Source organism: Betta splendens, chromosome 24 (genome assembly GCF_900634795.4).
Source record: "Betta splendens chromosome 24, fBetSpl5.4, whole genome shotgun sequence".
Classification (NCBI taxonomy): domain Eukaryota; kingdom Metazoa; phylum Chordata; class Actinopteri; order Anabantiformes; family Osphronemidae; genus Betta; species Betta splendens.
The window spans coordinates 3,964,961-3,992,223 of NC_040901.2; the positions used below are offsets into that span (position 1 = coordinate 3,964,961).

Sequence of the window (27,263 nt, forward strand, 5' to 3'; positions counted from 1 at the left end):
GAGCTTTTGCTTTCTTGCTGACCTGTAGATTTCCCCACTGCTGAGCTCCTCTGCAGGAGACGGAGGTGTTGGCTTAACATGAGGTTGGTTTATGCGCCTTATGATCTTGGTACTCCCCACAAAAACGGGTCCACAGCAGGAGTGTGATTTTTAAATGTTTTCAGAGTTAATGAACTAGAATAAACCAAGTAAATGTCAAATCTTAGCTCTGTTGTGCTGACACCAACCATTGGGTGAAAAAAAAAACAAGGTTTAAATTTGATTTATGCAAATATAGAAGATGAAATATTATCAGCGTTGAGTCTTTCACTCATGTCCACCGTGACACAAATGTGAACAAGTCTATAGCCTAAACAACCAACTACCACACGGACCTGTAAAGAACTGACCATGACATCTTCACAGACTGACTGGAGCTGGGCTGCATGTGCAACAAATAATCCAACATGTGCATGGCTTAGGTTAGATCTGGCAATAAAAGCATGTGACACCACGTGGTCCAACGCCAGTTAATGGAATGAACCCAGTGCCGTTTCAAACTGGTAAATGACAGACTTTCTAGAAACAAACGCAACATATGAACAATATACTGTTACAAGTACATACACACACACAAACAAGACTTACGTACTGTGCATTATGATGCTGCATCACTGCTGCTAAAGTTGACTCCACCTCAGCCAATACTTGGGGCTGACGTTGCTGTGGCATATCATAATTAAGTCTCAGCACAGAGGATGAACCCGTCCCACCAGAGGCTTGCTAAGAGGTGGTAGCGGTGGAAGAGAGGCTTGATAAGAAGGTTGGTTGGGGCACCTGAAACAAAAATAGTAATCAACCAATAGTTTAAATTAGAATTACACGGAACAAACCGAAACAAATTTAAAGAGCAGAGACAGAATTTGTTTAACCAAAGGAAACCCCCTGCAGTTGTAGGAGATGCTTCTCTGCCTCTGCTTGCCAGCATGTATCAGTGTTGCCAGACATACAGTAATTATCGTTTTTAGAGCGAAAATAAGAAACGCGAGTTCAAAATGTTAACAAACTAGTAAAAGACTCCGGTGGTGCAGAGACTGGCCAATAGACCAAGCTACTTTACCGGCCTGTCTGCGAGTTGGACGCTACGGTTCAGGAGCGGATTCAACCTGTTCAATGAGGCCGAATCCTTCTGCCGCTGCGGTATTCAAGGTGCGTTGGACACTACGATGTTAAAAGCATGCAGAAGAAAACACGGACACGACATCAAGTCTCTAGTTCCGAAAATCAATAAAATTGTCGAAATAACTGAACCTCCTTGATTTCCATAGGCTGTGTGCCCATAGAATAAGTTTGTTTTAAAATTCACGTGACTTTTAAAGTTGTTAAATTTCATACGATAGTTTGGGTTAAAATGTGATCATCTTAAAAGCGACAGTACTATATTTCTTTTTTTCTTCTTTTTTTCTCCGGCGCCGGTCGAGCTGGCTGCTGGTCACAACAGCTCCTGTCCTCTTACTTCTATTTATTACTTTCTTCACCTACTCAAGTTTGTCTTTCTAGTGTTTTGTTAGTAGCATTAGTGTACACAACCTGTACACAGCTTTTATATAGTTTTTCTAAGTTTGGCGCAGTACAAACGCTGTTTTAAAGCTACGATGTGCGTCGGGGTCAGAGCGCGCATTGTTTACACCGCGGAGCAGCTGATCGCGCTGCGCAGCGCCGTAGTTCTGCCCAGAGACAGACACGAGATCACCGCTGAGGTGCTGGTGAAGACCCGACGTGGGCGCCGCGCAGGAAAACTACGACGGGAGAAAACGAGACGCTTCAGGCCAAGAGGAAGGGAGGGGGTCTGGCTGTGTTTGTGAACATCAGGTGGTGTATGTCAAAATGAAGCCGTGTAACAGAGACATTGAGCTGTTAGCGGTGGGCATGAGGCCATTCTACCTGCCACGGGAGTTCACACACACGTTATAATAATTGCTGTGTACGTCCCACCCTCTGCTAACGCTGACACAGCTTTTGAGACCCTGCTCTCAGTCACCAGCAGGCTGCAAACACAGCACCCACAGGCCCTCTTCCTGATCTCTGGGGACTTTAACCATGCACCTCCTTCAGCTGCTCTGCCTACATACACCCAAGTATGTGACCTGCCCCACCAGAGACAACAAAACCCTGGACTTACTCTATGCCAACACCAAAGAGGCCTACGCTGCATCCTCCCTCCCACCACTGGGCAGAGCTGACCACAACATCCTGCATCTCCTGCCTGTGTATAAACCTGTTGTACACAGGCAGCCGGTGGGTGGTGCCCCGCACAGTGAAGAGGTGGACAGCTGAGAGCGAGGAGGCTCTCAGGGACTGTTTTAAACACCACTGTGTGGACGGAGCTCTGCGAGCCACATGGGGAGGACATTAACGCAATAACAGACTGTGTAACGGATTACATCAACTTCTGCTGGGAAAACACCGTTCCCACCAGGCGGTTTCGGTGTTTCACCAACAACAAGCCGTGGGTCACCTCTGATATTAAAGCTCTGCTAAAGGAGAAGAAGAGAGCATTTAAATCAGGGGACAGGGAGGAGCTGAGGAGGAAAATCCGTGAGGGGAAGTCCAGCTACAGGAGGAAGATGGAGGAGCAGCTGCAGCAGAACAATGTCAGTGAGGTGTGGAGGAGCCTGAAAACCATGTCAGGCTTCAAAGCTCCACACCCACAGGCTGAGGGGGACCCGAGCTGGGTCAACGAGCTGAACTCACACTTTAATAGGTTTGACCAAGCACCCACTCACATCTTCCAGCAGCTGCCTCCAAACCTTTTGTCGCCTCATACCACTGGATTACCAGCCCCCACAGCCCTTCACACCTTTACACAAAGCCCTCTACCCTCAGCCCTGACGACTGGCGACTCATACCAACAACACCCCCTCACTTCACACCACACTGAGACACTCCCTCAACCCCTATCCTTCTCCAGCACCCAGGTGAGAAGTGAGCTCTTTCTCACCTAGAGAAGCCCGGCAGCACTGTGAGGATCATGTTCTTTGACTTCTCCAGTGCCTTCAACACCATCCAGCCGGTGCTTCTGAAATACAAACTGGAGGAGTCCCCACAGGGGACTGTACTGGCCCCCTTCCTCTTCACCCTCTACACTTCAGACACAACACGGACAGCTGTGTTCTGCAGAAGTTCTCTGACGACTCTGCGATCGTCGGACTGATCACCGATGATGACGACGCAGAGTACAGAGGACTCGCTCAGAACTTTGTGGACTGGTGCCAGCGGAACCACCTCCTGATCAAGGCAGGGAAAACGAAGGAGATGATGGTGGATTTCCGCAGACGGCAGCCTGCTGTCACATCACCGATGCACATCCAGGGAAGGGACATTGAGAGAGTGGACTCTTACAAGTACCTGGGTGTGCATCTGAACAAAAAACTGGACTGGACTCATAACACGGATGCACTGTACAGGAAGGGTCAGAGCAGACTGTACCTGCTGAGGAGGAGTGAGGGGGCCACTCCTGAAGACCTTCTATGACTCTGTGGTGGCATCAGCCATCCTGTACGGTGTGGTCTGCTGGGGCGGCAGCAGCATCACAGTGAGGGACAGGAAGAGACTGGACAGGATCATCAGAAAGTCCAGCTCTGTCCTGGGCTGCACTCTGGACACGGTGCAGGAGGTGGGTGAGAGAAGGGTCCTGGCTAAACTGACATCCATCATGGACCAGGACTCTCACCCACTGGAGGACTCACTGTCTGCTCTGGAGAGCAGCTTCGGTAGCAGACTGATCCACCCTCGCTGTGTGAAGGAGAGATATCGTAGATCCTTCCTACCTGCTGCTGCTGCTGTCAGACTGTATAAATCAGAACTGTTGACCACGTCCCACTACAGTCACTCACCCACTGCATCAGTGGTTTATATAGCAACCTGCTCTGCACAATATTTGTGTAAATCTGTGAACAATCATGTATAATGTTACCGGTACAAATCTTATACCCATTACCGTGCAATAACCCTGCAATGACCTCATACTCACTCTAACTGTACTGTACTGCTTTGTACTGTGCCAACACAAACTGTTCTGTACCTGTATTCTCGCTCATCTGTACTGCTGTTGTGAGAAGTAATTTCCCCACTGTGGGACTATTAAAGGTTTTCTTATTCTTATTTCCCATCTGGCAACACTGCACAATATTCACCTTTAAGTCCATAAATGGGCACGTCCCAATGGCCACGCTCGTCTCTCCTGGAGGTCCAATCTAGCTTTGGATGTCTGCCTCCATAAATCTGTGTGACCATCAGTTCCATTTCTTCAGTGAACCTGATAAGTGAGGATGAAATAGCAAAAGAAAATGGGGAGGTTACCCATGAATTCAATATAAATTAATCTGATTTTAGGCGTGTCTATAATAAACAGCAAAGTCCGGGCTACAACGCTATAAATGTCGGTCACGTGCATCAAAAACAGACGAAAATATGAAACAATCACCCGTTAGTGTAACGCTCTTCATTGCAGCCTCTCTCCCTGACCGTACAAAACTACTGAAGCCAGCTTGGACTTTTATCTTCTCGTTTTATTGGCCTGCAGGAAACAAATAACAAACATGTAGATGTATGTTTCCGTGTCTGCACTGCACAGCTCCCCCTCATCGGTGCATGCGGCAACGTGAGAGCCCAGCCAGCAAAACTTGCTAAACATAATTTGCAAAGTTGGCGCCACACGGCAGCCATCCAAGCATAAAGATGAGGTGCTTAAACAAGGTGGTGAGCATAGTCTAAAACAATGCAATAACAAAACCCATACCTGCAGGAAACTAATAAACATGTAGCTGTAGGTTTCTGTGTCTGCACTCCACAGCTCCCCTGAATAAATTGACAGATAAACAAAATTGCTACAATACAACAAAACACAAATTTGCTAACATGCCAACACGAGGAGCTCAGGTCACCAAGCTAATCCTCGTAGGCAATACCAAAAATTACCCAACAAATCTAAACAAATTATTACGAGAATGACGAGTAATGTAATATAATGAGCAGCAAATAATGGACAGCAAAAACAGCAACACAAACTGATTTCTGCAAGAAAATGTAAAAATAAATCAAGCGCCTTTCTCCACACAACCTACCCTCATCGGTGCATGCGGCAACATGAGACAGGACAGACAGAGCAGGTAGTACGGAAACAAAAAAAGTTCAAAAAGTGCGGTGTGCAGTACGGAAAGTATTAGAGTGGACGAAACAAAAAAAAAATCCAACAGATAAAATTCACAAATACAAATTTAAATTATTAACCGATTAAAACAAAAAGATAATTTAATCTTAAAATGATATAAACCATTTACAAAAAAAAAAACACACAAAAAACTTCATTACACCAGCACGGGACAAATTTGTGGCTCTACCGCTACAATAATTTTTGCAACACAAATAAACTCCTCAAATAAAAGCCACTGTTCTGAAAAAGGATCTAAGGACATGCGCCAAAGAATAGCATAGCATACGCCACCAATACGCGTGGCAAGTTATGATCTGATGAACGACGGACGCTAAGCTAATCGCTAGCTAAATGCTTTGTGTACACATTGCCATATAATAATATTACTGCTGTCCATATTACTGGCAAACACACTCCCTTTAAAAACAAAACTATTATATGTGCACACAATCTAAAGAAATAACAGAATTAGTTATTCGAATTAAACAATTATTTACTTTTTTCTTTTTGAGCTAGAGACTTCACGTAGTGCGTGTTTTCTTTGACAGGGTTTTTTTAGACATGTAATGTCCGACACCGAATGAACACCGCGCAGCAGCGGCTTGAGCTTCACTTTAGCTTGAATCGTAGCGTCTAACACCAGGTAAAGCCGCTTGATTTCCTTACCAGATTCTTTTCATCCAGTAATTTGCTTCGGTTCTGAACACACTTCCTTATTTTCGCCCTTATCGCAATACTGGACAAACGGTACAAGTGTGCATATAAACCTGAGCAGGTAACTGAACCAATCAGCAGCGCTTATAATGTGATTGACAGAGAAGAGGAGCCAACCAGGTAGGCGTGACAACAGTTTCTGGTGACGTGCGCACAATCGAAACAACATCAAAACATGATGGAAATATGCAATAATTAGGCCCTGAAGTTACTAAAGATTTTGAGCAAGTTACAGGCTGTTGCAAGAAATCCAGTGTTTGGCTGTTTGTACAAATTGTTTTGAGAAATGCACACACATATTTGCAAACTTCAATTCTGGTCTAAGAATTGTACTAAAGCCACTGAGAAAAACTGTAATATCGTGCCTGCATTTCCAGATCACACTTGCACAGATTTAATTGCTAAACTGGCAACAGAATGATCCGTTAGCAAAGTCCAACAACGTGTCTATACGGTAGATTTAACTAAATTAAATAACCTTAGGCGATAATATTTAAGGCTGCAGATACCGAAAAGGGCTGGAGCGCTGCGGGAGTTTACAGTCGGTGCAGTCGCCATTTTAAAAATATGAATATTTTTCAAATTTTGACCAAAATGACAAGTTACGTTGTCAATAAACACATAAATACACATACAATAGATGTATCGTACATATATCCTTTATTCATTTCAAACAATTCAGGCCATTTAAGTGATAAATATTAAAATTTACACGGAATTCACTACCCATCTGCCGTTGCTTGCGTCTCTAAACGTCAGCGTCCAACTGCAAACGGGGAACCCCCGTGACTGCGCGCCTTATATAGACTCGGTCGGGCCAAGCGTTTGTTGTTACCATGACATTGACTGACGCACGCGCTGACGTGCGTGAGCGGAAACGGCAAAATGTTTTTTATACAACTGACATATTTTCACATGTGAACTTCACAACATAAATTTGTTTTTAATTTATTTCTTTGAATAATGTGTACATAAGTATTTCAGGTATTTATAATGTATTGATCAATTCAATTTAAAACACTTTATCTCTATTATTTATCCCTGAAGGCCAAATAAGGTAAAGCATCCAGGAAAATTAATATTACTAATAAGATCAATTAAAAGCGTCATTGTACAGGACAGCATTCTGATGGATAACTACTGCTGGGATTACAGTGTTTCTCCTATTTGGGTCCTGCATCAGGGAGTCTGTGTCCTGATGGGAGCCACTGGAACATGGGACTTAGGATGTGAGGGGTCCCGACAGATTTCTTTCTTTGCAGGCTAATGGAATTAAACCAGGAGGTGACGGAGAAAGCGAGCACACTCAATAACGAAGTAGTAGAAGAGCCGCACAGTTGGCTTCCGTAAATCAAGACGTTGTACTGTAGCTTCAAGTCTGCTTGTACAAATCTCATCAGGACTTCCAGAAAAACAAAGAACATTTAAAGAAGAACAAATGTTGTATAAAAACTTGAAATGTAACTACAGACAAGTCAAAGCTACAATAGAGGAGTGGAACTACTGGTACTATTGTACATTTAGCTACAGTACAGTTATGCCACTTCTTCAGTAGACGTGTCTGTGTAAATGTCTTCAATAAACCTAAACCCATTCTTGGTCAAATCTTAGAGCTTTTGTTTGAAGCAGAATCAAATCGACAAAATTAATGTCAAAACCAAAGTGACTGCGTGAAAAATGCAGCATGTCAAAACTCCAAGTCAAACCTCAAATTCACACTATGAAGAAACATATTGGTAATACGACATTTTCTGTAGTATTGCCCAATGAATACATCTCATGTTATTACCAACATCAGAATCACAACTGTTTTTTTTTCCTGTTCTCGGGAACAAACTTCATCCGCTGTCACGTTATTTTTCTTTATCACAGTTCAGATTCAGATGTATTGCAGCCAACGTTTTCTCCACCAAGTATTGAGTTTGTTCCCTTCCCTTTATCAAACAGTGAAACACACACTTGGCGTGTAATAATGCAAGCTGCAGAGTAGATCCATGTCCGTCTATCACCAGCAAATCCCGAGTAGGTGGCAGCTCACAGCCCACAACTTTAGGGAGTGCCTTCATCTGCGCTGCGAGGTTCTGTAGGGCGCAGTCTCTGGAAGAAGAGAAAGGACACACGCAGCATCTTAAATGTTCCAAAGTAAGTCTTCACAACATGATGGCGGGGACTGACCTTTTGCTTTCTTGCTGACCTGTAGATTTCCCCATTGCTGAGCTCCTCTGCAGGAGACGGAGGTGTTGGCTTAACATGAGGTTGGTTTATGCGCCTTATGATCTTGGTACTCCCCACAAAAACGGGTCCACAGCAGGACTGTGATTTTTAAATGTTTTCAGAGTTAATGAACTAGAATAAACCAAGTAAATGTCAAATCTTAGCTCTGTTGTGCTGACACCAACCATTGGGTGAAAAAAACAAGGTTTAAATTTGATTTATGCAAATATAGAAGATGAAATATTATCAGCGTTGAGTCTTTCACTCATGTCCACCGTGACACAAATGTGAACAAGTCTATAGCCTAAACAACCAACCACCACACAGACCTGTAAAGAACTGACCATGACATCTTCACAGACTGACTGGAGCTGGGCTGCATGTGCAACAAATAATCCAACATGTGCATGGCTTAGGTTAGATCTGGCAATAAAAGCATGTGACACCACGTGGTCCAACGCCAGTTAATGGAATGAACCCAGTGCCGTTTCAAACTGGTAAATGACAGACTTTCTAGAAACAAACGCAACATATGAACAATATACTGTTACAAGTACATACACACACAAACAAGACTTACGTACTGTGCATTAGGATGCTGCATCACTGCTGCTAAAGTTGACTCCACCTCAGCCAATACTTGGGGCTGACGTTGCTGTGGCATATCATAATTAAGTCTCAGCACAGAGGATGAACCCGTCCCACCAGAGGCTCGCTAAGAGGTGGTAGCGGTGGAAGAGAGGCTTGATAAGAAGGTTGGTTGGGGCACCTGAAACAAAAATAGTAATCAACCAATAGTTTAAATTAGAATTACACGGAACAAACCGAAACAAACTTAAAGAGCAGAGACAGAATTTGTTTAACCAAAAGAAACCCCCTGCAGTTGTAGGAGATGCTTCTCTGCCTCTGCTTGCCAGCATGTATCAGTGTTGCCAGACATACAGTAATTATCGTTTTTAGAGCGAAAATAAGAAACGCGAGTTCAAAATGTTAACAAACTAGTAAAAGACTCCGGTGGTGCAGAGACTGGCCAATAGACCAAGCTACTTTACCGGCCTGTCTGCGAGTTGGACGCACGCTACGGTTCAGGAGCGGATTCAACCTGTTCAATGAGGCCGAATCCTTCTGCCGCTGCGGTATTCAAGGTGCGTTGGACATTACGATGTTAAAAGCATGCAGAAGAAAACACGGACACGACATCAAGTCTCTAGTTCCGAGAATCAATAAAATTGTCGAAATAACTGAACCTCCTTGATTTCCATAGGCTATGTGCCCATAGAATAGGTTTGTTTTAAAATTCACGTGACTTTTAAAGTTGTTAAATTTCATACGATAGTTTGGGTTAAAATGTGATCATCTTAAAAGCGACAGTACTATATTTCTTTTTTTCTTCTTCTTTTTTTTTCCGGCGCCGGTCGAGCTGGCTGCTGGTCACAACAGCTCCTGTCCTCTTACTTCTATTTATTACTTTCTTCACCTACTCAAGTTTGGCGCAGTACAAACGCTGTTTTAAAGCTACGATGTGCGTCGCATTGTTTACACCGCGGAGCAGGTGATCGCGCTGCGCAGCGCCGTAGTTCTGCCCAGAGACAGACACAAGATCACCGCTGAGGTGCTGGTGAAGTCCCGACGTGGGCGCCGCGCCGGAAAACTAAGGGAGGGGGTCTGGCTGTGTTTGTGAACATCAGGTGGTGTATGTCAAAATGAAGCCGTGTAACAGAGACATTGAGCTGTTAGCGGTGGGCATGAGGCCATTCTACCTGCCACGGGAGTTCACACACACGTTATAATAATTGCTGTGTACGTCCCACCCTCTGCTAACGCTGACACAGCTTTTGAGACCCTGCTCTCAGTCACCAGCAGGCTGCAAACACAGCACCCACAGGCCCTCTTGCTGATCTCTGGGGACTTTAACCATGCACCTCCTTCAGCTGCTCTGCCTACATACACCCAAGTATGTGACCTGCCCCACCAGAGACAACAAAACCCTGGACTTACTCTATGCCAACACCAAAGAGGCCTACGCTGCATCCTCCCTCCCACCACTGGGCAGAGCTGACCACAACATCCTGCATCTCCTGCCTGTGTATAAACCTGTTGTACACAGGCAGCCGGTGGGTGGTGCCCCGCACAGTGAAGAGGTGGACAGCTGAGAGCGAGGAGGCTCTCAGGGACTGTTTTAAACACCACTGTGTGGACGGAGCTCTGCGAGCCACATGGGGAGGACATTAACGCAATAACAGACTGTGTAACGGATTACATCAACTTCTGCTGGGAAAACACCGTTCCCACCAGGCGGGTTCGGTGTTTCACCAACAACAAGCCGTGGGTCACCTCTGATATTAAAGCTCTGCTAAAGGAGAAGAAGAGAGCATTCAAATCAGGGGACAGGGAGGAGCTGAGGAGGAAAATCCGTGAGGGGAAGTCCAGCTACAGGAGGAAGATGGAGGAGCAGCTGCAGCAGAACAATGTCAGTGAGGTGTGGAGGAGCCTGAAAACCATGTCAGGCTTCAAAGCTCCACACCCACAGGCTGAGGGGGACCCGAGCTGGGTCAACGAGCTGAACTCATACTTTAATAGGTTTGACCAAGCACCCACTCACACCTCCCAGCAGCTGCCTCCAAACCTTTTGTCGCCTCATACCACTGGATTACCAGCCCCCACAGCCCTTCACACCTTTACACAAAGCCCTCTACCCTCAGCCCTGACGACTGGCGACTCATACCAACAACACCCCCTCACTTCACACCACACTGAGACACTCCCTCAACCCCTATCCTACTCCAGCACCCAGGTGAGAAGTGAGCTCTTTCTCACCTAGAGAAGCCCGGCAGCACTGTGAGGATCATGTTCTTTGACTTCTCCAGTGCCTTCAACACCATCCAGCCGGTGCTTCTGAAACACAAAGTGGAGGAGTCCCCACAGGGGACTGTACTGGCCCCCTTCCTCTTCACCCTCTACACTTCAGACTTAAGACACAACACGGACAGCTGTGTTCTGCAGAAGTTCTCTGTACTCTGCGTCGTCATCATCGGTGATCAGTCCGACGATCGCAGAGTCGTCAGAGGACTCACTCAGAACTTTGTGGACTGGTGCCAGCGGAACCACCTCCTGATCAATGCAGGGAAAACGAAGGAGATGGTGGTGGATTTCCGCAGACGGCAGCCTGCTGTCATATCACCGATGCACATCCAGGGAAGGGACATTGAGAGAGTGGACTCTTACAAGTACCTGGGTGTGCATCTGAACAAAAAACTGGACTGGACTCATAACACGGATGCACTGTACAGGAAGGGTCAGAGCAGACTGTACCTGCTGAGGAGGAGTGAGGGGGCCACTCCTGAAGACCTTCTATGACTCTGTGGTGGCATCAGCCATCCTGTACGGTGTGGTCTGCTGGGGCGGCAGCAGCATCACAGTGAGGGACAGGAAGAGACTGGACAGGATCATCAGAAAGTCCAGCTCTGTCCTGGGCTGCACTCTGGACACGGTGCAGGAGGTGGGTGAGAGAAGGGTCCTGGCTAAACTGACATCCATCATGGACCAGGACTCTCACCCACTGGAGGACTCACTGTCTGCTCTGGAGAGCAGCTTCGGTAGCAGACTGATCCACCCTCGCTGTGTGAAGGAGAGATATCGTAGATCCTTCCTACCTGCTGCTGCTGCTGCTGTCAGACTGTATAAATCAGAACTGTTGACCACGTCCCACTACAGTCACTCACCCACTGCATCAGTGGTTTATATAGCAACCTGCTCTGCACAATATTTGTGTAAATCTGTGAACAATCATGTATAATGTTACCGGTACAAATCTTGTACCCATTACCGTGCAATGACCCTGCAATGACCTCATACTCACTCTAACTGTACTGTACTGCTTTGTACTGTGCCAACACAAAGTGTTCTGTACCTGTATTCTCGCTCATCTGTACTGCTGTTGTGAGAAGTAATTTCCCCACTGCGGGACTATTAAAGGTTTTCTTATTCTTATAGATATACATCTGAAATCATTTTTGGTTGGTAATGACATGTATTCCCCCGGTTATTTCACTGACAAATGTATTGCGTTCGTCTTGAACGTGAGGTGGCCGAATAGGAGAGTTAGCTAGGTTAGCTTAGCCTACCGAATGACTGTTTTGCCACCTGTTTAGACCTCTTCCTCCAATTTGTGGCTCCTACTATGTTAAGATCTGTTAGAAAATGTTTGGGTATATGTAAATGTATATGCTTTGTATGTCTGTAGGTTGATAATTTTAATTTTTTTTTAAATTAATGCTTTCACCAGGCTAAACATTTTGCTTTAGATGAAGTAGACTTACTGACACACCAAGTAATATGTTGATTTATGTTTATGCATAGTGGTGCAATTGTTTATGCCTTGTCACACCTTGTGTCTGTAAATAACTTGGAGGGAGCTACAACATGTGTCTGCATACCCATGTTTAGACGCACACACAGCTAACGTTATAAGTGAAGTTTACTTCTTTGTATTTGTGAAAAGTTAGCTAACTTAAAGGGGTCATATAATGCAAAATCCACTTTTTAGACATTTTGGAGCGTTCCTATGACTCTATGGGTCACATTTTTACACACACTGAGCATGGTAGAAGTGCATTTCCTCCTTTTTTTATATTTTGAGACTCTCCAATGGAGACAGACCTCGTCCTACTCTGAAACCGTTCCCCCCCTGTCGTCACAGATGCAAGAAGTCCTCCCTGCAAATCCTGAACCACCACCCCCCAAAACTGGACTTCCGCCATTTCCCCCCTCTCACTCACCGTGAACAGACGAGCATGGCAGTGCACAAGTACTCCCTTAGAAATAGTTTGGTTCTTGGGTGTTTTACCCAACACCAAAGTCTATTCACTTTACCAAGGGATCAACAAGTGAGCACTTTGTGTGTCACTTTTATTTTAAACCAGGGAATGGTGGGTCTAGCTTTTAGCCCTTTTCTGTAATTGCATACACCTGGGGGAACAGCTGATAGCTATTGGCTTTCGAGCGGTGGATCTAGCTCTCTGTAGTAAGTTTGTGCTTGATACTTGTGATGTCTTAATATGTTAGTTGGTCTGTTTAAAATGTAGTAAATGTGATACAAGCTAATAAATAGCTTTGCTAATGGATACAGCGAGTCAATCGAGTCTTTGTCCCTTTCAAATGTGCTACTCTGAGTTGGCGCAATCACACACCTGTGTGGGGAACAGCTAATAGCGATGGGCCTTCGATCGGCCACAGGCAGGGAGCTGCGGATAAAGCTTTTTTCCTGTTGACATGTGCTGCCGCTCTTATTTGTGTGCTGCGTTAGCCATTAGCATGCCTTTAGGCCTTTGTACTTTAGAGCTACAGCTGGTCGATTGCTACAGTAGGAAATTGCAGATGAACGCGGTTATGTTTGTTATTACCTTGTACTGTGTCACAGCCTAAATCATCTTGTGATTTGGGGTTATGTCATTGTTCTATCAAATTTTAACATGATTAGGTAGAATGGTAACTGTGTTGTGTTGCAAACTTAGTTGCTAATTAGTCACATCTCTACCTTACCTATAGCTTGTGTACCATAGCCATTATATTTTTAGGACCAATACAATTTACAGCAAATGTAACATTGTCTTTTTCTATACTTTAGGGGGGCACATCACAGTTACCCACATGCAAGGAGGTTGTCAAACAGGGAAATCACTGCAAACTGTTCCCCAGCTCAGGAGTGAAGGTATGTACATTTGTATGTACCAACAGTAAGATAGTTATATGTTATATGTTGTTTTAGCACAGGCAGGGCTGTCCTGTTGTTTGGTTTAATTTTTTGTCTGGTATTGTGTATTCTTACATTAGAGAAGGTTTTGACCTACATAATACTAAACATTTCAATAATCTACAATTCTGATTGCAGTACCTTTTGTTTTGATGAGGTGATGGTGAGGACAGCCACAGCTTCCATCTGGTAGAGGACTGCTTCCGGTCAGTCTTACAAATAGTGATGAGAACAAGGATCACCACATCTCCCTGGTCATCTGTCTACAACTATACCTGTCCTGCTGCAGAAACAAATCTCCAACATAACCAGCCCTATCCAGGACATGGTCTGTTTACCCCACTTCCATCAAGCATTTCATCTGCAAGGCCCTGCAAAAGCTTCTGTCCTCAAACCCCCAGACTTCTTAATTAAATCAGTAGCGCTCAGGCTTCTGCCCAGTCACGTCACGCTCAGGCTTCTGCCCCGTCGAGCTCAGAAGCCACACGCAGCCCTGCCGGCTCCAGAGATGAAGCCGCCCGCAGACCTGCCAGCCTGGTAGCAGTGACCATTCCTGTCCCTGTCGGCTCCAGAGAGGGCGCCGTTCTGGTTCCTGTCGGCTCCAGTGAGGACGCCGTTCTGGTTCCTGACGGTCCTGTAGTGGGTCTTCTTCTGTGACAATACATTGCACATTGGAGTGTGAAGATAACAGTTTGTCCTAGCTATGGAGTAGTGGTGCATTTTTGGGTTGACAATAAAGTTGGCTTTAACTATTATGTATTTCACTGAATTCTGTTTTTCTGAGGGGAAAACACTTTTATTCAGGAAATCATAGTATTGAAATTACATGTTTTTCGCTTTCTAATATGGTGAACCGGCCATAAATAAAAAGCATGTGTAAATATAAATTAAAATAAGTAAAAAATTCTTAATGAGTATTGCACTCACAAAAAACACATTTCTACTCAAATGGTAGAAATCAACCCAAGCATGAAGATAGTTCACCCCAGAAATTCCCAGCAACAGCTCACTAGCCTCTGTCTACTAGATACAACAACTTCAGATACAGAGACATATTATTAAAAATCATAAGAATGATCAAAAAACATATTTAAAAGCATTAAAAATATGTTAGGTCAATATAAAATTTGAACCAATGCTTTTTGTTCCTAGGTAGGCCATGCAGTAATTGCTCTGAATATTAATGCACATTTTTCAAATAATATTATGTCCCAGCAGCAGCACAAGTGTCACAAAAACAGTGTAAAATGTATTTATATTATTTCAGCTATGCTCTCAAACGTTATTTTATTTAACTGGTATATTAAAACTTAATTAAATTAATACTATGCTGTTATACTGTAGGTACAGATTACATAGAGGAATATCCTGGCTATGTTTGTTTGTATTTTGTGAACTACGAATTACGTTATATTAAAGAGTGATACTCTGAGTTATAAATATTACAGTACTGTATGTCAGAGGAAATTCAACTCAGACTAAGATTAGTCCAGCTCCAAGAAAGTAGTTACTGCAACTCAGATCTACAGTTTGTTCAGTGGTCTTACATGGACATGTACAGTAAGATACAGTAAAATTGAACTGAGTTCATTTCAAAGCCTAGAGTTTGCTGTGCAGTAATTCAACTTGAACTGAATGTTAATAGAGGATCATACATTTGAGGGCTATTAATAAAAAGTTTTCATTGGCTGCAAGCCTCGATATGCTGTCAACATATTTTAACATTAAATATTCACACGGCCAAACCGAAATTGAAAGAAGCAGGACTCAGTGGGACGGAGTCTACTCTTTAATAAGATGTCGGGAGAGCGATCTTATCAGGACTTTGTGGACCTGAACAGCTGTTTGGTTACCGAACAAGGCACTAAGACAAGTTTCAGTATATAAGCTGCGTCAAACAGTACAGTACGTAGTTTGGCCTCGTTAAATGGTAAGTGTGTGATCCAAACGATTCGTCAGTTAGAGATCCTTGCAGACTCACTTCACTAAGCATTTAAACACAGCTTTAACACGGAGTCTGTTTCAGGTTTCTATCCAAGCACCAAATATGTTATTTGGTCTCCAAGCAGCTGTAAATGGCAGCGACTTTTCTATAAGACCCGTCTCTGATGAAACCCTTTGTTAAATAGCCCTTAAAATTTTAATTAGCGCAGCATAGCCCCGTTTTTAGCTCGCAGGTTTGACTGACTTACAGTAGCTTGTGACCAATCAAAAACAAGACCTGGTCCCTACCCTTTCCGTGATGTTGAAATGTTGGTGTGTTTTCTGTTAATGTTGTTGTGTTTCCTGTTAATGTTGTCGTGTTTCCTGTTAATGTTGTCGTGCTTCGTGTTAATGTTGGTGTGTTTCCTGTTAATGTTGTCGTGTTTCCTGTTAGTGTTGTTGTGCTTCCTGCTAATGTTGGTGTGTTTTCTGTTAATGTCGTGTTTTTTGTTAATGTCGTCTTGCTTTCTGTTAATGTTGGTGAATTTTTTTGTTAATGTCGTTGTGTTTTGTCTTTTTGTTTGTTTGTGACTTGCACTTCAGTACCACCGTAGTTTATTGATGTGTGTTTTACATAATTACTTCCTTGATCGCGCAAAAACTGTTTACTGTTTTCCACTTATGACTAACAAGGGATTTTGTATAAAATATATAAAACTAAGACAACAAATGGTTTTCAGTTTTCTAAAGAAATAACTGATCACAACACAGATTTTTAAGTCAAGTAAAGTCAAATTTTGTGTTGATTTGCAGTCCTGTGTTAACTAAAAGTATGAGTGCTGTGTTAACTAAATAAAGCAGAAGTCCAGTGTTAACCGAAAGCAAAGTCTCATGTTTCTATTAATGTTTATTGTACAGTAAGTGTGTTGGGTCCTGTGGTATTTTTTAAAGTCAAAGTTGTTTTAAGTTAGTAAAGAGTTAAAGCCAGTATCACTGTTTGGTCCCATCTGTTACTCTGTTATAATTAAAGAAATTGTCTTTGCCCATAGTGAACATAAAGATACTCATTCAAGTTATTTTATTGTACTGTAAGTCTGACTCTGGAGAAGTCAGTGCCTCACCAGCAATGAACCTCACAGAAACACTGAGTAAGGACTTTATTGACAAGAAACATGTAGCACAGAAAACAACAGCACATTCATACGCGTGCATGTGTGTTTTTATTTAGGCGCCACATGCCTGTTTTCTGTAAATATCTATTAATAACTGTCTGTTATTAATAGTTTCCATGTTCTCCCTGTGTTTTCGTGGGTTCTCTTCGGGTTCTCCGGCTTCCTCCCACTGTCCAAAAACGTGCATTAGGTTCATTTGTCACTCTAGATTGTCCGTAGGTGTGAGTGTGTATGTGAATGGTTGTCTGTCTTTGTGTGTTGCCCTGTGATGGACTGGCGACCTGTCCAGGGTGTACCCTACCTTTCGCCCGTAGATAGCTGGGATAGGCTCCAGCACCCCTGCGACCCCGCATGGGACTAAGCGGTAGAAAATAGATGGATGGATGCTTCTAGTATTACACGTATGTTCTATATCCATACTGTATGTTTTATTAATTTAAGCGATGCCATTTTAACCAAGACAAACCCTCCAAAGGCAGACGAATAAAAAAAATGGTGACGTAGAAAAATGTACAGGAGCATCAGGTATAAATGTCAGACTCAGATCTCTCTGGATGTAGGGTGAACTCCTTGGATGTCTCTCTCCTCTTCAGCTGCACCAATACCCAATGGTTCACCAGCTCACTGTCCTCCTGTCTGTTAAACATCTGCCCTCTGGTGGTCTGGAGAGACAGCACAGGTGTCACTTCCTGCATGGCTCGTCTGCTCAGATCAGTAAACACAGGTTGAGTCCAACACACGTGGTTCCAGTACCTTATAGTACAAGTACAGGGCAGTACTGAGCAGCAGCAGAGTCAGAGGCAGGGCGACCACTTTGAGGAAAAACACTGTTGGATCTGATCAAAAACATCCACATATGAGTCCAACAGCTTCGTTAATCACAGACTGGACAGCTGCTGAATAGTCTGAGTCTCCTAATCCTTTAGCTTTATGTTACTTCAGGTGTTTCCTGTCCTACTGCTCTGTCGTCTCAAAGCTGCAGTTAAACACTCAGTGACCTGTACGGTTCTCAGCTGCATCTTACCTGAGACACTGACAGACAGCCGTCGGCTCTCTGAGGAGAAGTTAAGGGAGAAAACATACACCTGATAAACACAAGTGTAGTTTCCTTGGTGGGCCGGCTCTGCAACATGAAACAGGAAGTAAGCAGAGTGATTGACAGCTGGCTGGGTGTAGTTGTGTTCTGCATTGGAGAAGGAGGAGGTGAAGGTGAGCTGAAAGGAGCCTCCAGGGTACTGTGGATGGATGGAGCAGCTGATTGTGAAGCTGAAACCTTTGAACACCTGTGACCCCTGCTGACCGGCCTGGGAAACCCCATCCACAGAGATGACTGGCTGAAGCAGCAGGTCTGTAAACACAGAGAGGATGAATAGGAGTTGAGTTATGTCACTGGTGTGATATCACTAACAGAGACAAAATCTTCCTCCTTCAGGTGAAGGGCAGCATATATGAAGGGTCTGAAATTTCATTATTATTTCATTATATTATACTGTTGTCAGACATGTCACTGATGAGCTTTACCTGTGCAGATGCTATTTAAGATGCCAGAAGATGTTTTAAAAGTGTTTGTGTACCCACCACTAAACCCCCCCCCCACAAAGCATTAAATAATTTCACCTGAGCAGGTAAGATTCTGGATGAATGTATACGATTCATGGAATGTAACACACTCCCTCAGACCAAATCCAGAAAGCAGACAGTCAGAGTCGATCCCCCACACAAGGCTCTCTGAAGACTCTTCACACTCTTGTATAGAAACAGCAGAACCACAGTCCAGCTCCCTACAGACAACAGCTGCTTCCTTTAGGGTCCACCTGAATCCACCCACTGGTCTCCATTCTCCTTCATGTTTCAGCTCCACTTTACCTGCACAGCGACTGTCTCCTCCCACCAACCTGACAGGTTCTGAACAGAAAGCAAAGAATCATTAGTAAAACCACGAGGTGACCTTCATTAGAAGAGGAATGAACCAGGTTTAAGCTGCAGCTCCTCGTCTACCTGAGCAGGTGAGTCCAACAGCTTTGCCAGGTGAGCATGTGGTTCTAGCTGAGTCTGAGCTTCTACAGTCCAGCAGTGCAGACTCGTTGCCTCCACATTGGAACTCTTTGGACCACAACGGAGCCTCCACTTCTCCATAGAGCGCCCCCTGGAGGGCTGAAGGAGCCCCACAACCAAGCTCCCTACAGACCACCTCTGCGTCCTGCTGGTCAAAGTCAGCTTCACACACTGAGGACCACCCCTGTTTGTACTGGTTGGACCTGACCTCCAGTCTGCCTGAACACAGACCAGTCCCATTCATCAGCCTGACAGAGTCTGGAGAAATAAAACAAAGAGAGAGAAAACACAATAGACACTCCGTAAAGACATGTCATGAAACAAACTGGCCTTAGAACCAACATCATACTCATCATGATACTGTGGTGGAAATTTCCATAAAGAAGTAGATGAGAGAGAGTTGTCCTTTTGTGCGATTTATTGAAAGATGATGTTCCGGATCTTGTTGAAAACTTTGACGAGGCGTCAAAGAATGAGGCAAACTAACCATCACCCTCGCACGATTCAAGGCTTCGTTTGATACACCATATTTTGTCACATCAGCATTTTGTAAATCTTAATCTTAGTATTGCTCTGTGCTTTCAACTGTCACCTTGATAACAGGACTAAAACAAAAGTTGACTTTGACCTTTTGGAAAGTGCTGTTACCTGTTTGCCTAATTTTCCTCATTCTGCAGTTCAGTGAAATTATTTAATACAGTGGAATGTGCAAACCTTTCTTTGACATTTCACCTAGATTGTTCAATGGTTGTCTCTGCCTGATAGACTCTCAACTCTAGCTCCCAAACCCAAGGTCGGGGAGTTGTGTCTCTGTTTGTTGAGACTTGGTGCTCCTTTCTCACAGATAGTTGGACGTCAGCAATGCAGGTGTGAGAATGTAAATATCTTCACACACACTGCGACAGGGAGGAGATTGTGCATGTAATTTGATTGGGTTAGAAAGACATTCCACCCTAGTCGGACAGAGAAGCTAAAAGGCAGAAGCAACTTGAAGATCGTGGGCTCTTTGCATCACACCTCCGTGGTGTGTGCACTGATCTCCCCAGCTGGTTTTTGGTTTGTTGATGTGCACGATCAACATCCATGCTATTTATTTGCTTTCCCCATTATTATTATTTTCTTTATTATTTCAATAAATCGCACAAAAGGACAACTCTTTCTCATCTACTTCTTTATGGAAATTTCCACCACAGAAATTGGTGTTGTCGGCAGGATCCCGCGGCAGGTCGTCTGGACGGTGTGACCAGGGACGATAGTCCTGAGGACTAGGGTCGCTCAGCCTCCGAACCTCTACAGACATTCAGAGCTGGGAGGACTGCTCACCCGTCTGGATCGCCTCTGACGAGATCCACGAACTCAGATTCAAACTCAAATCCTGCCGAGAACGCCAATTTCTGTGGTGGAAATTTCCATAAAGAAGTAGATGAGAGAGAGTTGTCCTTTTGTGCGATTTATTGAAATAATAAAGAAAATAAAAATAATGGGGAAAGCAAATAAAAAGCATGGATGTTGATCGTGCACATCAACAAACCAAAAACCAGCTGGGGAGATCAGTGCACACACCACGTGTCACGGCGCTCTAGGAAGCGGACCCACATGCACGGCGGAGACAAGGCTCGGTGACAAAAGGGTTTAATAGTTCTCGTGGTCAGACAGGCAAGGGTCGGTGCACAGGTAGGTCATAGGCAGCAGCACAGACAAGGATAAGGCAAGCGGATGTCAAAGACAGGCAATGGTCAGACTCACACAGGCAGACAGGATAATCACAGGCTGGGCTGGAGACGTGGTCAGGTACAAATAGGATCAAAAGCACGGCAAGGTAAAGGTAAGAATGCTGGAAAGCTGAACGGGTGAGTGAACAAACAATCTGGCAAGGTGCTGGGCTTAGAGGTGGTGCTTAAATACAAAGTGAGTGATGACTGATGAACTGCAGGTGTGTACAATGACCGGTGAAGCAGGAACAGCTGTGATGTAACGTAAACCGGAAGGTGAAGCTAGAACCAAAAACAGAGACCGGGAGATTACCAAAATAAAACAGGAACTACTGTGCTAAAACGGGACAACAAGAAACAAAACCTCAGATCGTGACACCACGAAGGTGTGACGCAAAGAGCCCACGATCTTCAAGTTGCTTCTGCCTTTTAGCTTCTCTGTCCGACTAGGGTGGAATGTCTTTCTAACCCAATCAAATTACATGCACCATCTCCTCCCTGTCGCAGTGTGTGTGAAGATATTTACATTCTCACACCTGCATCGCTGACGTCCAACTATCTGTGAGAAAGGAGCACCAAGTCTCAACAGACAGAGACACAACTCCCCGACCTTGGGTTTGGGAGCTAGAGTTGAGAGTCTATCAGGCAGAGACAACCATTGAACAATCTAGGTGAAATGTCAAATGCATACAGTAAGACAAAACATAAGATATTAATTGCAGAACATAAGTCATAACTCGTATAATAACTGCATAGAAATGCATAGAAATAAGGAAGACACATAGAAATAAGGAAGAGACAATTTTTCCCATAACAGATACTATACTCTTTAACAGCACATTCACATATAATATGTGATACGTGATGATGTGCTGATATGATGATGTGCTGATGATCCTGAATGATGGTTTTGATCATCACAGTATGTAGAATGAAACTGTTCCTGGTTCTGATCATGTACAGTATCTGTAGGTCTGATCAGAAGCAACACATTGGACCAAGTTGTGCAGCGATGACGACGATGAAGACAGTGAAAATTAGATGGAGTACACTAACTGAGAACATGACCTGACTGTGGTCCAACTTAGATTGGGCTAATTTTTATGAGCAGGTTCTATGCAGGTTTTTATGTCTGGTGATCAACTCACTCTGTTACTTGTCTGACTGGCTCTGACGTCTACGCAGTAAACAATACGTCATAAGACCAAGGCTGCAGTTTCTCTCTACCTGCTTTACAACCACAGGATGTGATGGGAAACATTCTGACCTGAACCAGAATCAGATTCCTAAAACAACATCTGCACAAATGTTTTCAGCCCTGACAGTAAATATCTGATAGATAATACATAAAACATGTTCCTGTGTGTTTCTACAAGGACTGATGATGCCCTTTGAACTTACAGTACCTGAGCAGGTGAGGTTCAGACAGGACGAAGAGTAAAATACTGCTACACAATCCCTCATAGCAGATCCAGACTGAACACAGTTAGAGGTGATCCACCAAGTTGATCTATATGAGGACTCCTTTTTAGGTAATATAGAAACAGCAGAACCACAGTCCAGCTTTCTACAGACAACAGCTGCGTCCTTGAGTGTCCAGCCATATCCCACCACTGGTCTACCATCTCCTCCATGTTTCAGCTGGAGTCTACCTGCACAGCAACCGTCTCCTCCCACCATTCTAAACCCATGAAACTCTAAACAGAGAGCACAGCGTCATCAGTAAAAGAACAGAGCTGCCTTCACTTAAACAGGAATAAACACATCCAAGCTGCAGCTCCTCATCTACCTGAGCAGGTGAGTCCAACAGCTTTGCCAGGTGAGCAGGTGGTTCTAGCTGAGTCTGAGCTTCTACAGTCCAGCAGTGCAGACTCGTTGCCTCCACACTGGAAGTCTCTGGACCACAACGGAGCCTCCACTTCTCCATAGAGCGCCCCCTGGTGGGCTGAAGGAGCCCCACAACCAAGCTCCCTACAGACCACCTCTGCATCCTGCTGGTCAAAGTCAGCTTCACACACTGAGGACCACCCCTGGTTGGACTGGTTGGACCTGACCTCCAGTCTGCCTGAACACAGCTTAGTCCCATTCAGCAGCCTGACAGAGTCTGGAAAGATGAAACAAAGAGAGAGAAAAGATGACAGACGCTCAGTAAAGACATTTCCTGAAAAAAATGGAATCAGTTCATTCTCCACAGCAGAAGCACACACTTTAACAGCACATTCACATATACTGTAATATGTCTAATGATAGCCTGAAGGTTCATTGAGAGCAGCAGTTAATGTGCAGGAATGGTTCTGATCATCACAACATATAGAGTGTAGATATAGAGTATTTGTTGCACTGATGAGATTACCTGAGCAGACGAATATCAGGGTGAGATGAGTTTTAGCTGATTTTACACACCACCTCACAACAGATCTAGACTTCAAACAACCAGAGCTGATATCCCACACAGGTCTCGCTGAGGACTCTTCTCTCTGTCCTATAGAAACAGCAGAACCACAGTCCAGCTCTCTACAGACAACAGCTGCTTCCTTCAGCATCCAGCGATATCCATACACTGGTCTCCATTCTCCTTCATGTTCCATCTCCAGTCTACCTGCACAGCGACTGTCATTGAATCTGAATCCTCCCACCAGTTCTGAAAAAAAAGCAGTCATTTACCAAAAGTGAATGTACTGTAAATCATAACGGTTGTTTTTGTGATATTTTCTTATATTATTATATTATTGATACTTATTCTAAAAAAAGACAATAAATACAAATAAAACCTGGTTTGACAGAAATCTGCTGTATCAGAGCTTGAAGACTGTGTGGAGCAGAGCAGTACCTGAGGTCCACAGCAGCAGCAGCAGTACATGATCCATGTCCAGCTGGAGTCTCAGCCTGTCGGACCGTGTGTCCTCAGAGTGGATCTGCACCAGAACCAGATGGAGCTTCACTTCGATACGTCTGACTGAGTCTCACTGAGGCTTGGCTCAACTTTAGTGGATCCTGCCCGCTGCAACTCTAGACAGAGAAGCAGTGCTATAGCTCACAAATACTCTGGTACTAGTAAAAGTACAGAACTGCAATGAACAGATTCCTACCAGAAGGTCAAGGACAGTAGCACTGTCAACACTAGCTTTATAGTACATCAGGTAGCAGAAACTAAAGCAGCAGGTCTCATGTCCCTGTCATAAATGTGACTTTGGGTTTAAAGTAGATTAGAGCCTCTGCAGCTCGTTTTGGGTGAACTTGGATCTGATAAGAAGTTGCTGCCAGGCTGTGGTGGAGATGGTTATCTCTGTCAGAAGGACCTGATACTGTTACATATTGCTACACATTAGAAGTCGACTGCTGAGGCCGACTGACAGGGAAACATGAACACCACTTATGACAACGGAGGCCGACACAATGAGCAAAACCTCTAAAGGGAAGTATTCAAGCCTATGTGTGCTAAACTAGGCGTTCTAAAGTAAAGAACAGAGGCCATAGCGACAGACAGGAGGGTGAAGCCACGACTCTTCAGACATTCATATTAAACCAGGGGAAAACAGTGAATGACACAAATGGATGTAAACGCTTGTAAATGCTGGAGTAGTCAGCTGGTGAAGTGAAGCTGTAACAAACATCACTCAGCTTCACTGACACACGTTCAGTGACTGTAGGTCAGTCGGCTGCTCTGAGGTCAGATCACAGACACTTCATTTCTGTGACAGAAATTTGAAAATATGACTCAAAATAGATGGTTCAACAGAATAACGAGGATCCATGTGATGCTTTGCTGCCATATTAGTATTAATACATGTATTACTGATGATTACTGTACTGATCTCCCTCTTTAAATCCCATTAAACGTGAGTGAAAATCTGCAGTTTCCTCATTAAAGGCCTCATAAAACAAGAACAAGACAAGAAAATACCTGCAACTTTGTGGACATCTCCTTAAACTGCTGCTCACTTTTAAGTAATTCTGTATCAGTTCTGACTGTAAGAGACTGAGTGTAGCTCCACTAGTTCTTGGAAATAGTGGCCACACATCATAATCATGTCTTTTAAAGGTTTTAATTCTCTTCCTGTCTCTCTCCTCTGATCAGACACAGTGAAAACTAAGATAAACAACTTACAGTAACAAAAGGTTTAGCACAAATATGTACAATAACTAACCAATAAGGTTATGCAAACCTTTCCTCAGGAAACCTGACTGTCAAAATAAAGCTTAAATGCGCTTTTACTCAAGATTACCTACTGGTATTGGGTATTGGTATACTGGTATATTACCAGTTAAATTAAAACAACTCCACAAATATCATAATAACAACAATGACCCAAAACAGTATGTTAATGAACCATGTCTCTGAGACACTGACAGTACAGTGAGCTTCTGCTTTTATAAGTGGTTATATTATACTTTATATTAGTGGCCTAGATGATGGAGATGATGGTGATGGACGAGAACCAACCTGCAGCTTTGGGGACATCTCCTTATCTGGATCAGTTTTGACTGTGAGACACTGTGAGTTCTTTCATATCAGAGCCTCCGTCTTCATGCAGGGCCAGTGTTTACATCGACTCAACAGTACATGAGTAAATCAAGCCTGTTGTAACCACTGAGAATGGTCTCACTTGATGCAGACAATTTGTTCACTCGTGGTCTCATCTTCAAAATCTGTTTTTGGGTCACACCAAGGTGGTTGCACTCCTGCAGCTGTTGTATCCTCCAGTTTCCAACTAACCGAAGGGAGAAACAAGTCCACTTAGCTTAGTTGCTTCTACTGACAACAGTGACATATCTGGGTTCTACTGAAGCCACTGATTTAGACCCTAATTATCTGATTCACACTCTAAGCAATAATGGGGTTCACTAGAAGACTAATGTTTAAACTTAATTCTGATAAGAAGCTGCTGACACTTGACAGATGAGGGCTGTTACCATGACAACCTATCAGCTTAATGTGGCCTATAATATTTAGCTGAAGCTGATAATGGTCAGAAACAGGAAAACAGCATCCTCTCAGTTCAGATAGTAAAGACTTCCTGAAACAGACACTGTGTCAATTTACATAAACAGTCTTTGAAGAAAGTTTTAGTTTGAGACTTAATAAAGTCAATATATATGAAAATAGAAAAAAAAGTTCTGATCTGAGAACAGGTCAATGCTACTGTCACTTTGTGTTCATCCCAGACTCAAGGTGAGAATGTGAGCAGAAGATGATAATTTTGTGGATCTTTCTTGTAGGTACCACATTTTTGGACCTACAGCTTGATACTGACAAATATCTGGGCTTCTGTTAAGCTAGTGGGTAGCAACTAATGTGGCTAGTGCTAGTGACTTGGCGTTACTAGAGACTACATTTTGTCTTCACTTAAACTATTTGCATATCCAATGTTTACCAAAACATGCAAACTGCACAGGAAGGCGCCTGGTAAACCAAGGGAAAAATGTCATCTCAAAAACTTAAACTGATGAGTAGTCACACAGTCCTTATCAGGCCACTTACCAAATCTGAAATCAACTGAACAAACATTTTAACTACTGATAAGGAGAGTGAACCCCAATAAAGTGCATCAAACAAATTTCTGATGGATGCTTCAATATTAATCTAGGAAAAACAACAATGATTTCATGTCACTCACTGTAAAATACTGTATAATACTGTATGTGTCATGTCATATGAACACCGTCAAGCTGAAAGTCTGAAGTCTTTATTATTGGTCAGCCTCTGTGGTTTGGTGTTGGGACTTCACCCTCATCTAAAGCATGACAGTACCTTTTCTTTGTCTGGCTCCACTTTCAGCTGCATTAGTGCCATCTTCTGGCATCACAGATTCAAAACAGCAAACACAGTAATGAGAGGCTGATTTGAGAAGATTTGTGTCTTCTTACTTCTCCTTTTACTTCTGAACTGGACTTTGTGGATGGCTCAGTTTCTGAAAACTGCAAGCATCATGTGCGACAGAGGCTAAATGGGTAAAGTGTGTGAGTACTGTATGAGTATAGACACAGTGCAGCATGGATCATGACAGTTACTGTATGAGTTTTCTGAGTGTACACAGCAATCTGTATTAGTGCAGTATTGTGTCACCCCCTGCTGCCAGAAAAGCAGAGGACTCTCTTTCATTTCACATCATTAGTGACAAAGAGCAATTGTCTGAATCGATCAATGCTAATTAGATAATTAATTTCCGTATTCATCCCACAGTGGGGAAATTTTTGCTTCTCTCTATTTGATCCATCCCCTGGGGTAGCAGTGGACATTTGAGTGCAGGGCCAGGGGAGCTTGTGTGAAGTGTCTTGCTCAAAGTGCCAGAGGCGGAGATCGAACCAGGAACCCTCTACTTTCCTGGTTGATGCGCTGCTCACTAATGAATGTGTTAACAGAATTACCTTTCCAAAGAGATTAGTGAATAGTGTTGGCTAAAAGCATGAATGTCAACATGTAGTGGGTTCAGTCACGACTGTGTGAATGTGTTACGGACTCGGGACAAACTAAACTCGAACTAGAGTTGCTTACTAAGAATGTGAGGAACCACAGACTGCTAACA

At 43.7% G+C, this 27,263-nt stretch overlaps 1 protein-coding gene across 31 annotated transcripts in view; it reads right to left on the minus strand.

Moving 5' to 3' along the window:
• LOC114849524 (scavenger receptor cysteine-rich type 1 protein M130-like) overlaps positions 1-23,750 on the minus strand; it is a 43,390-nt gene extending 19,640 nt beyond the window's left edge. For 5 of the 31 annotated variants that reach the window (XM_055506356.1, XM_055506355.1, XM_055506354.1 and 2 more), the window contains exons 1-5: positions 5,861-6,068; positions 4,781-4,839; positions 4,466-4,558; positions 4,176-4,297; positions 632-816 (exon numbers count right to left, since the gene is read on the minus strand). Coding sequence is in view for 5 of the 31 variants with exons in the window: in XM_055506332.1 (XP_055362307.1) it covers positions 18,968-19,282; positions 22,143-22,433; positions 22,526-22,840; positions 23,090-23,377; positions 23,567-23,603 (1,246 nt within the window). In the remaining 26 variants the exon portion in view is untranslated. Of the gene's footprint in view, positions 1-22; positions 559-627; positions 817-2,980; positions 4,136-4,175; positions 4,298-4,465; positions 4,559-4,780; positions 4,840-5,860; positions 8,006-8,102; positions 8,892-11,434; positions 12,082-18,967; positions 19,283-22,142; positions 22,434-22,525; positions 22,841-23,089; positions 23,378-23,566 lie in introns of those variants that run through there. The other 26 variants (XM_055506352.1, XM_055506351.1, XR_008693848.1 and 23 more) reach the window with 25 other exon arrangements.
• Positions 23,751-27,263: the final 3,513 nt, after the last annotated feature.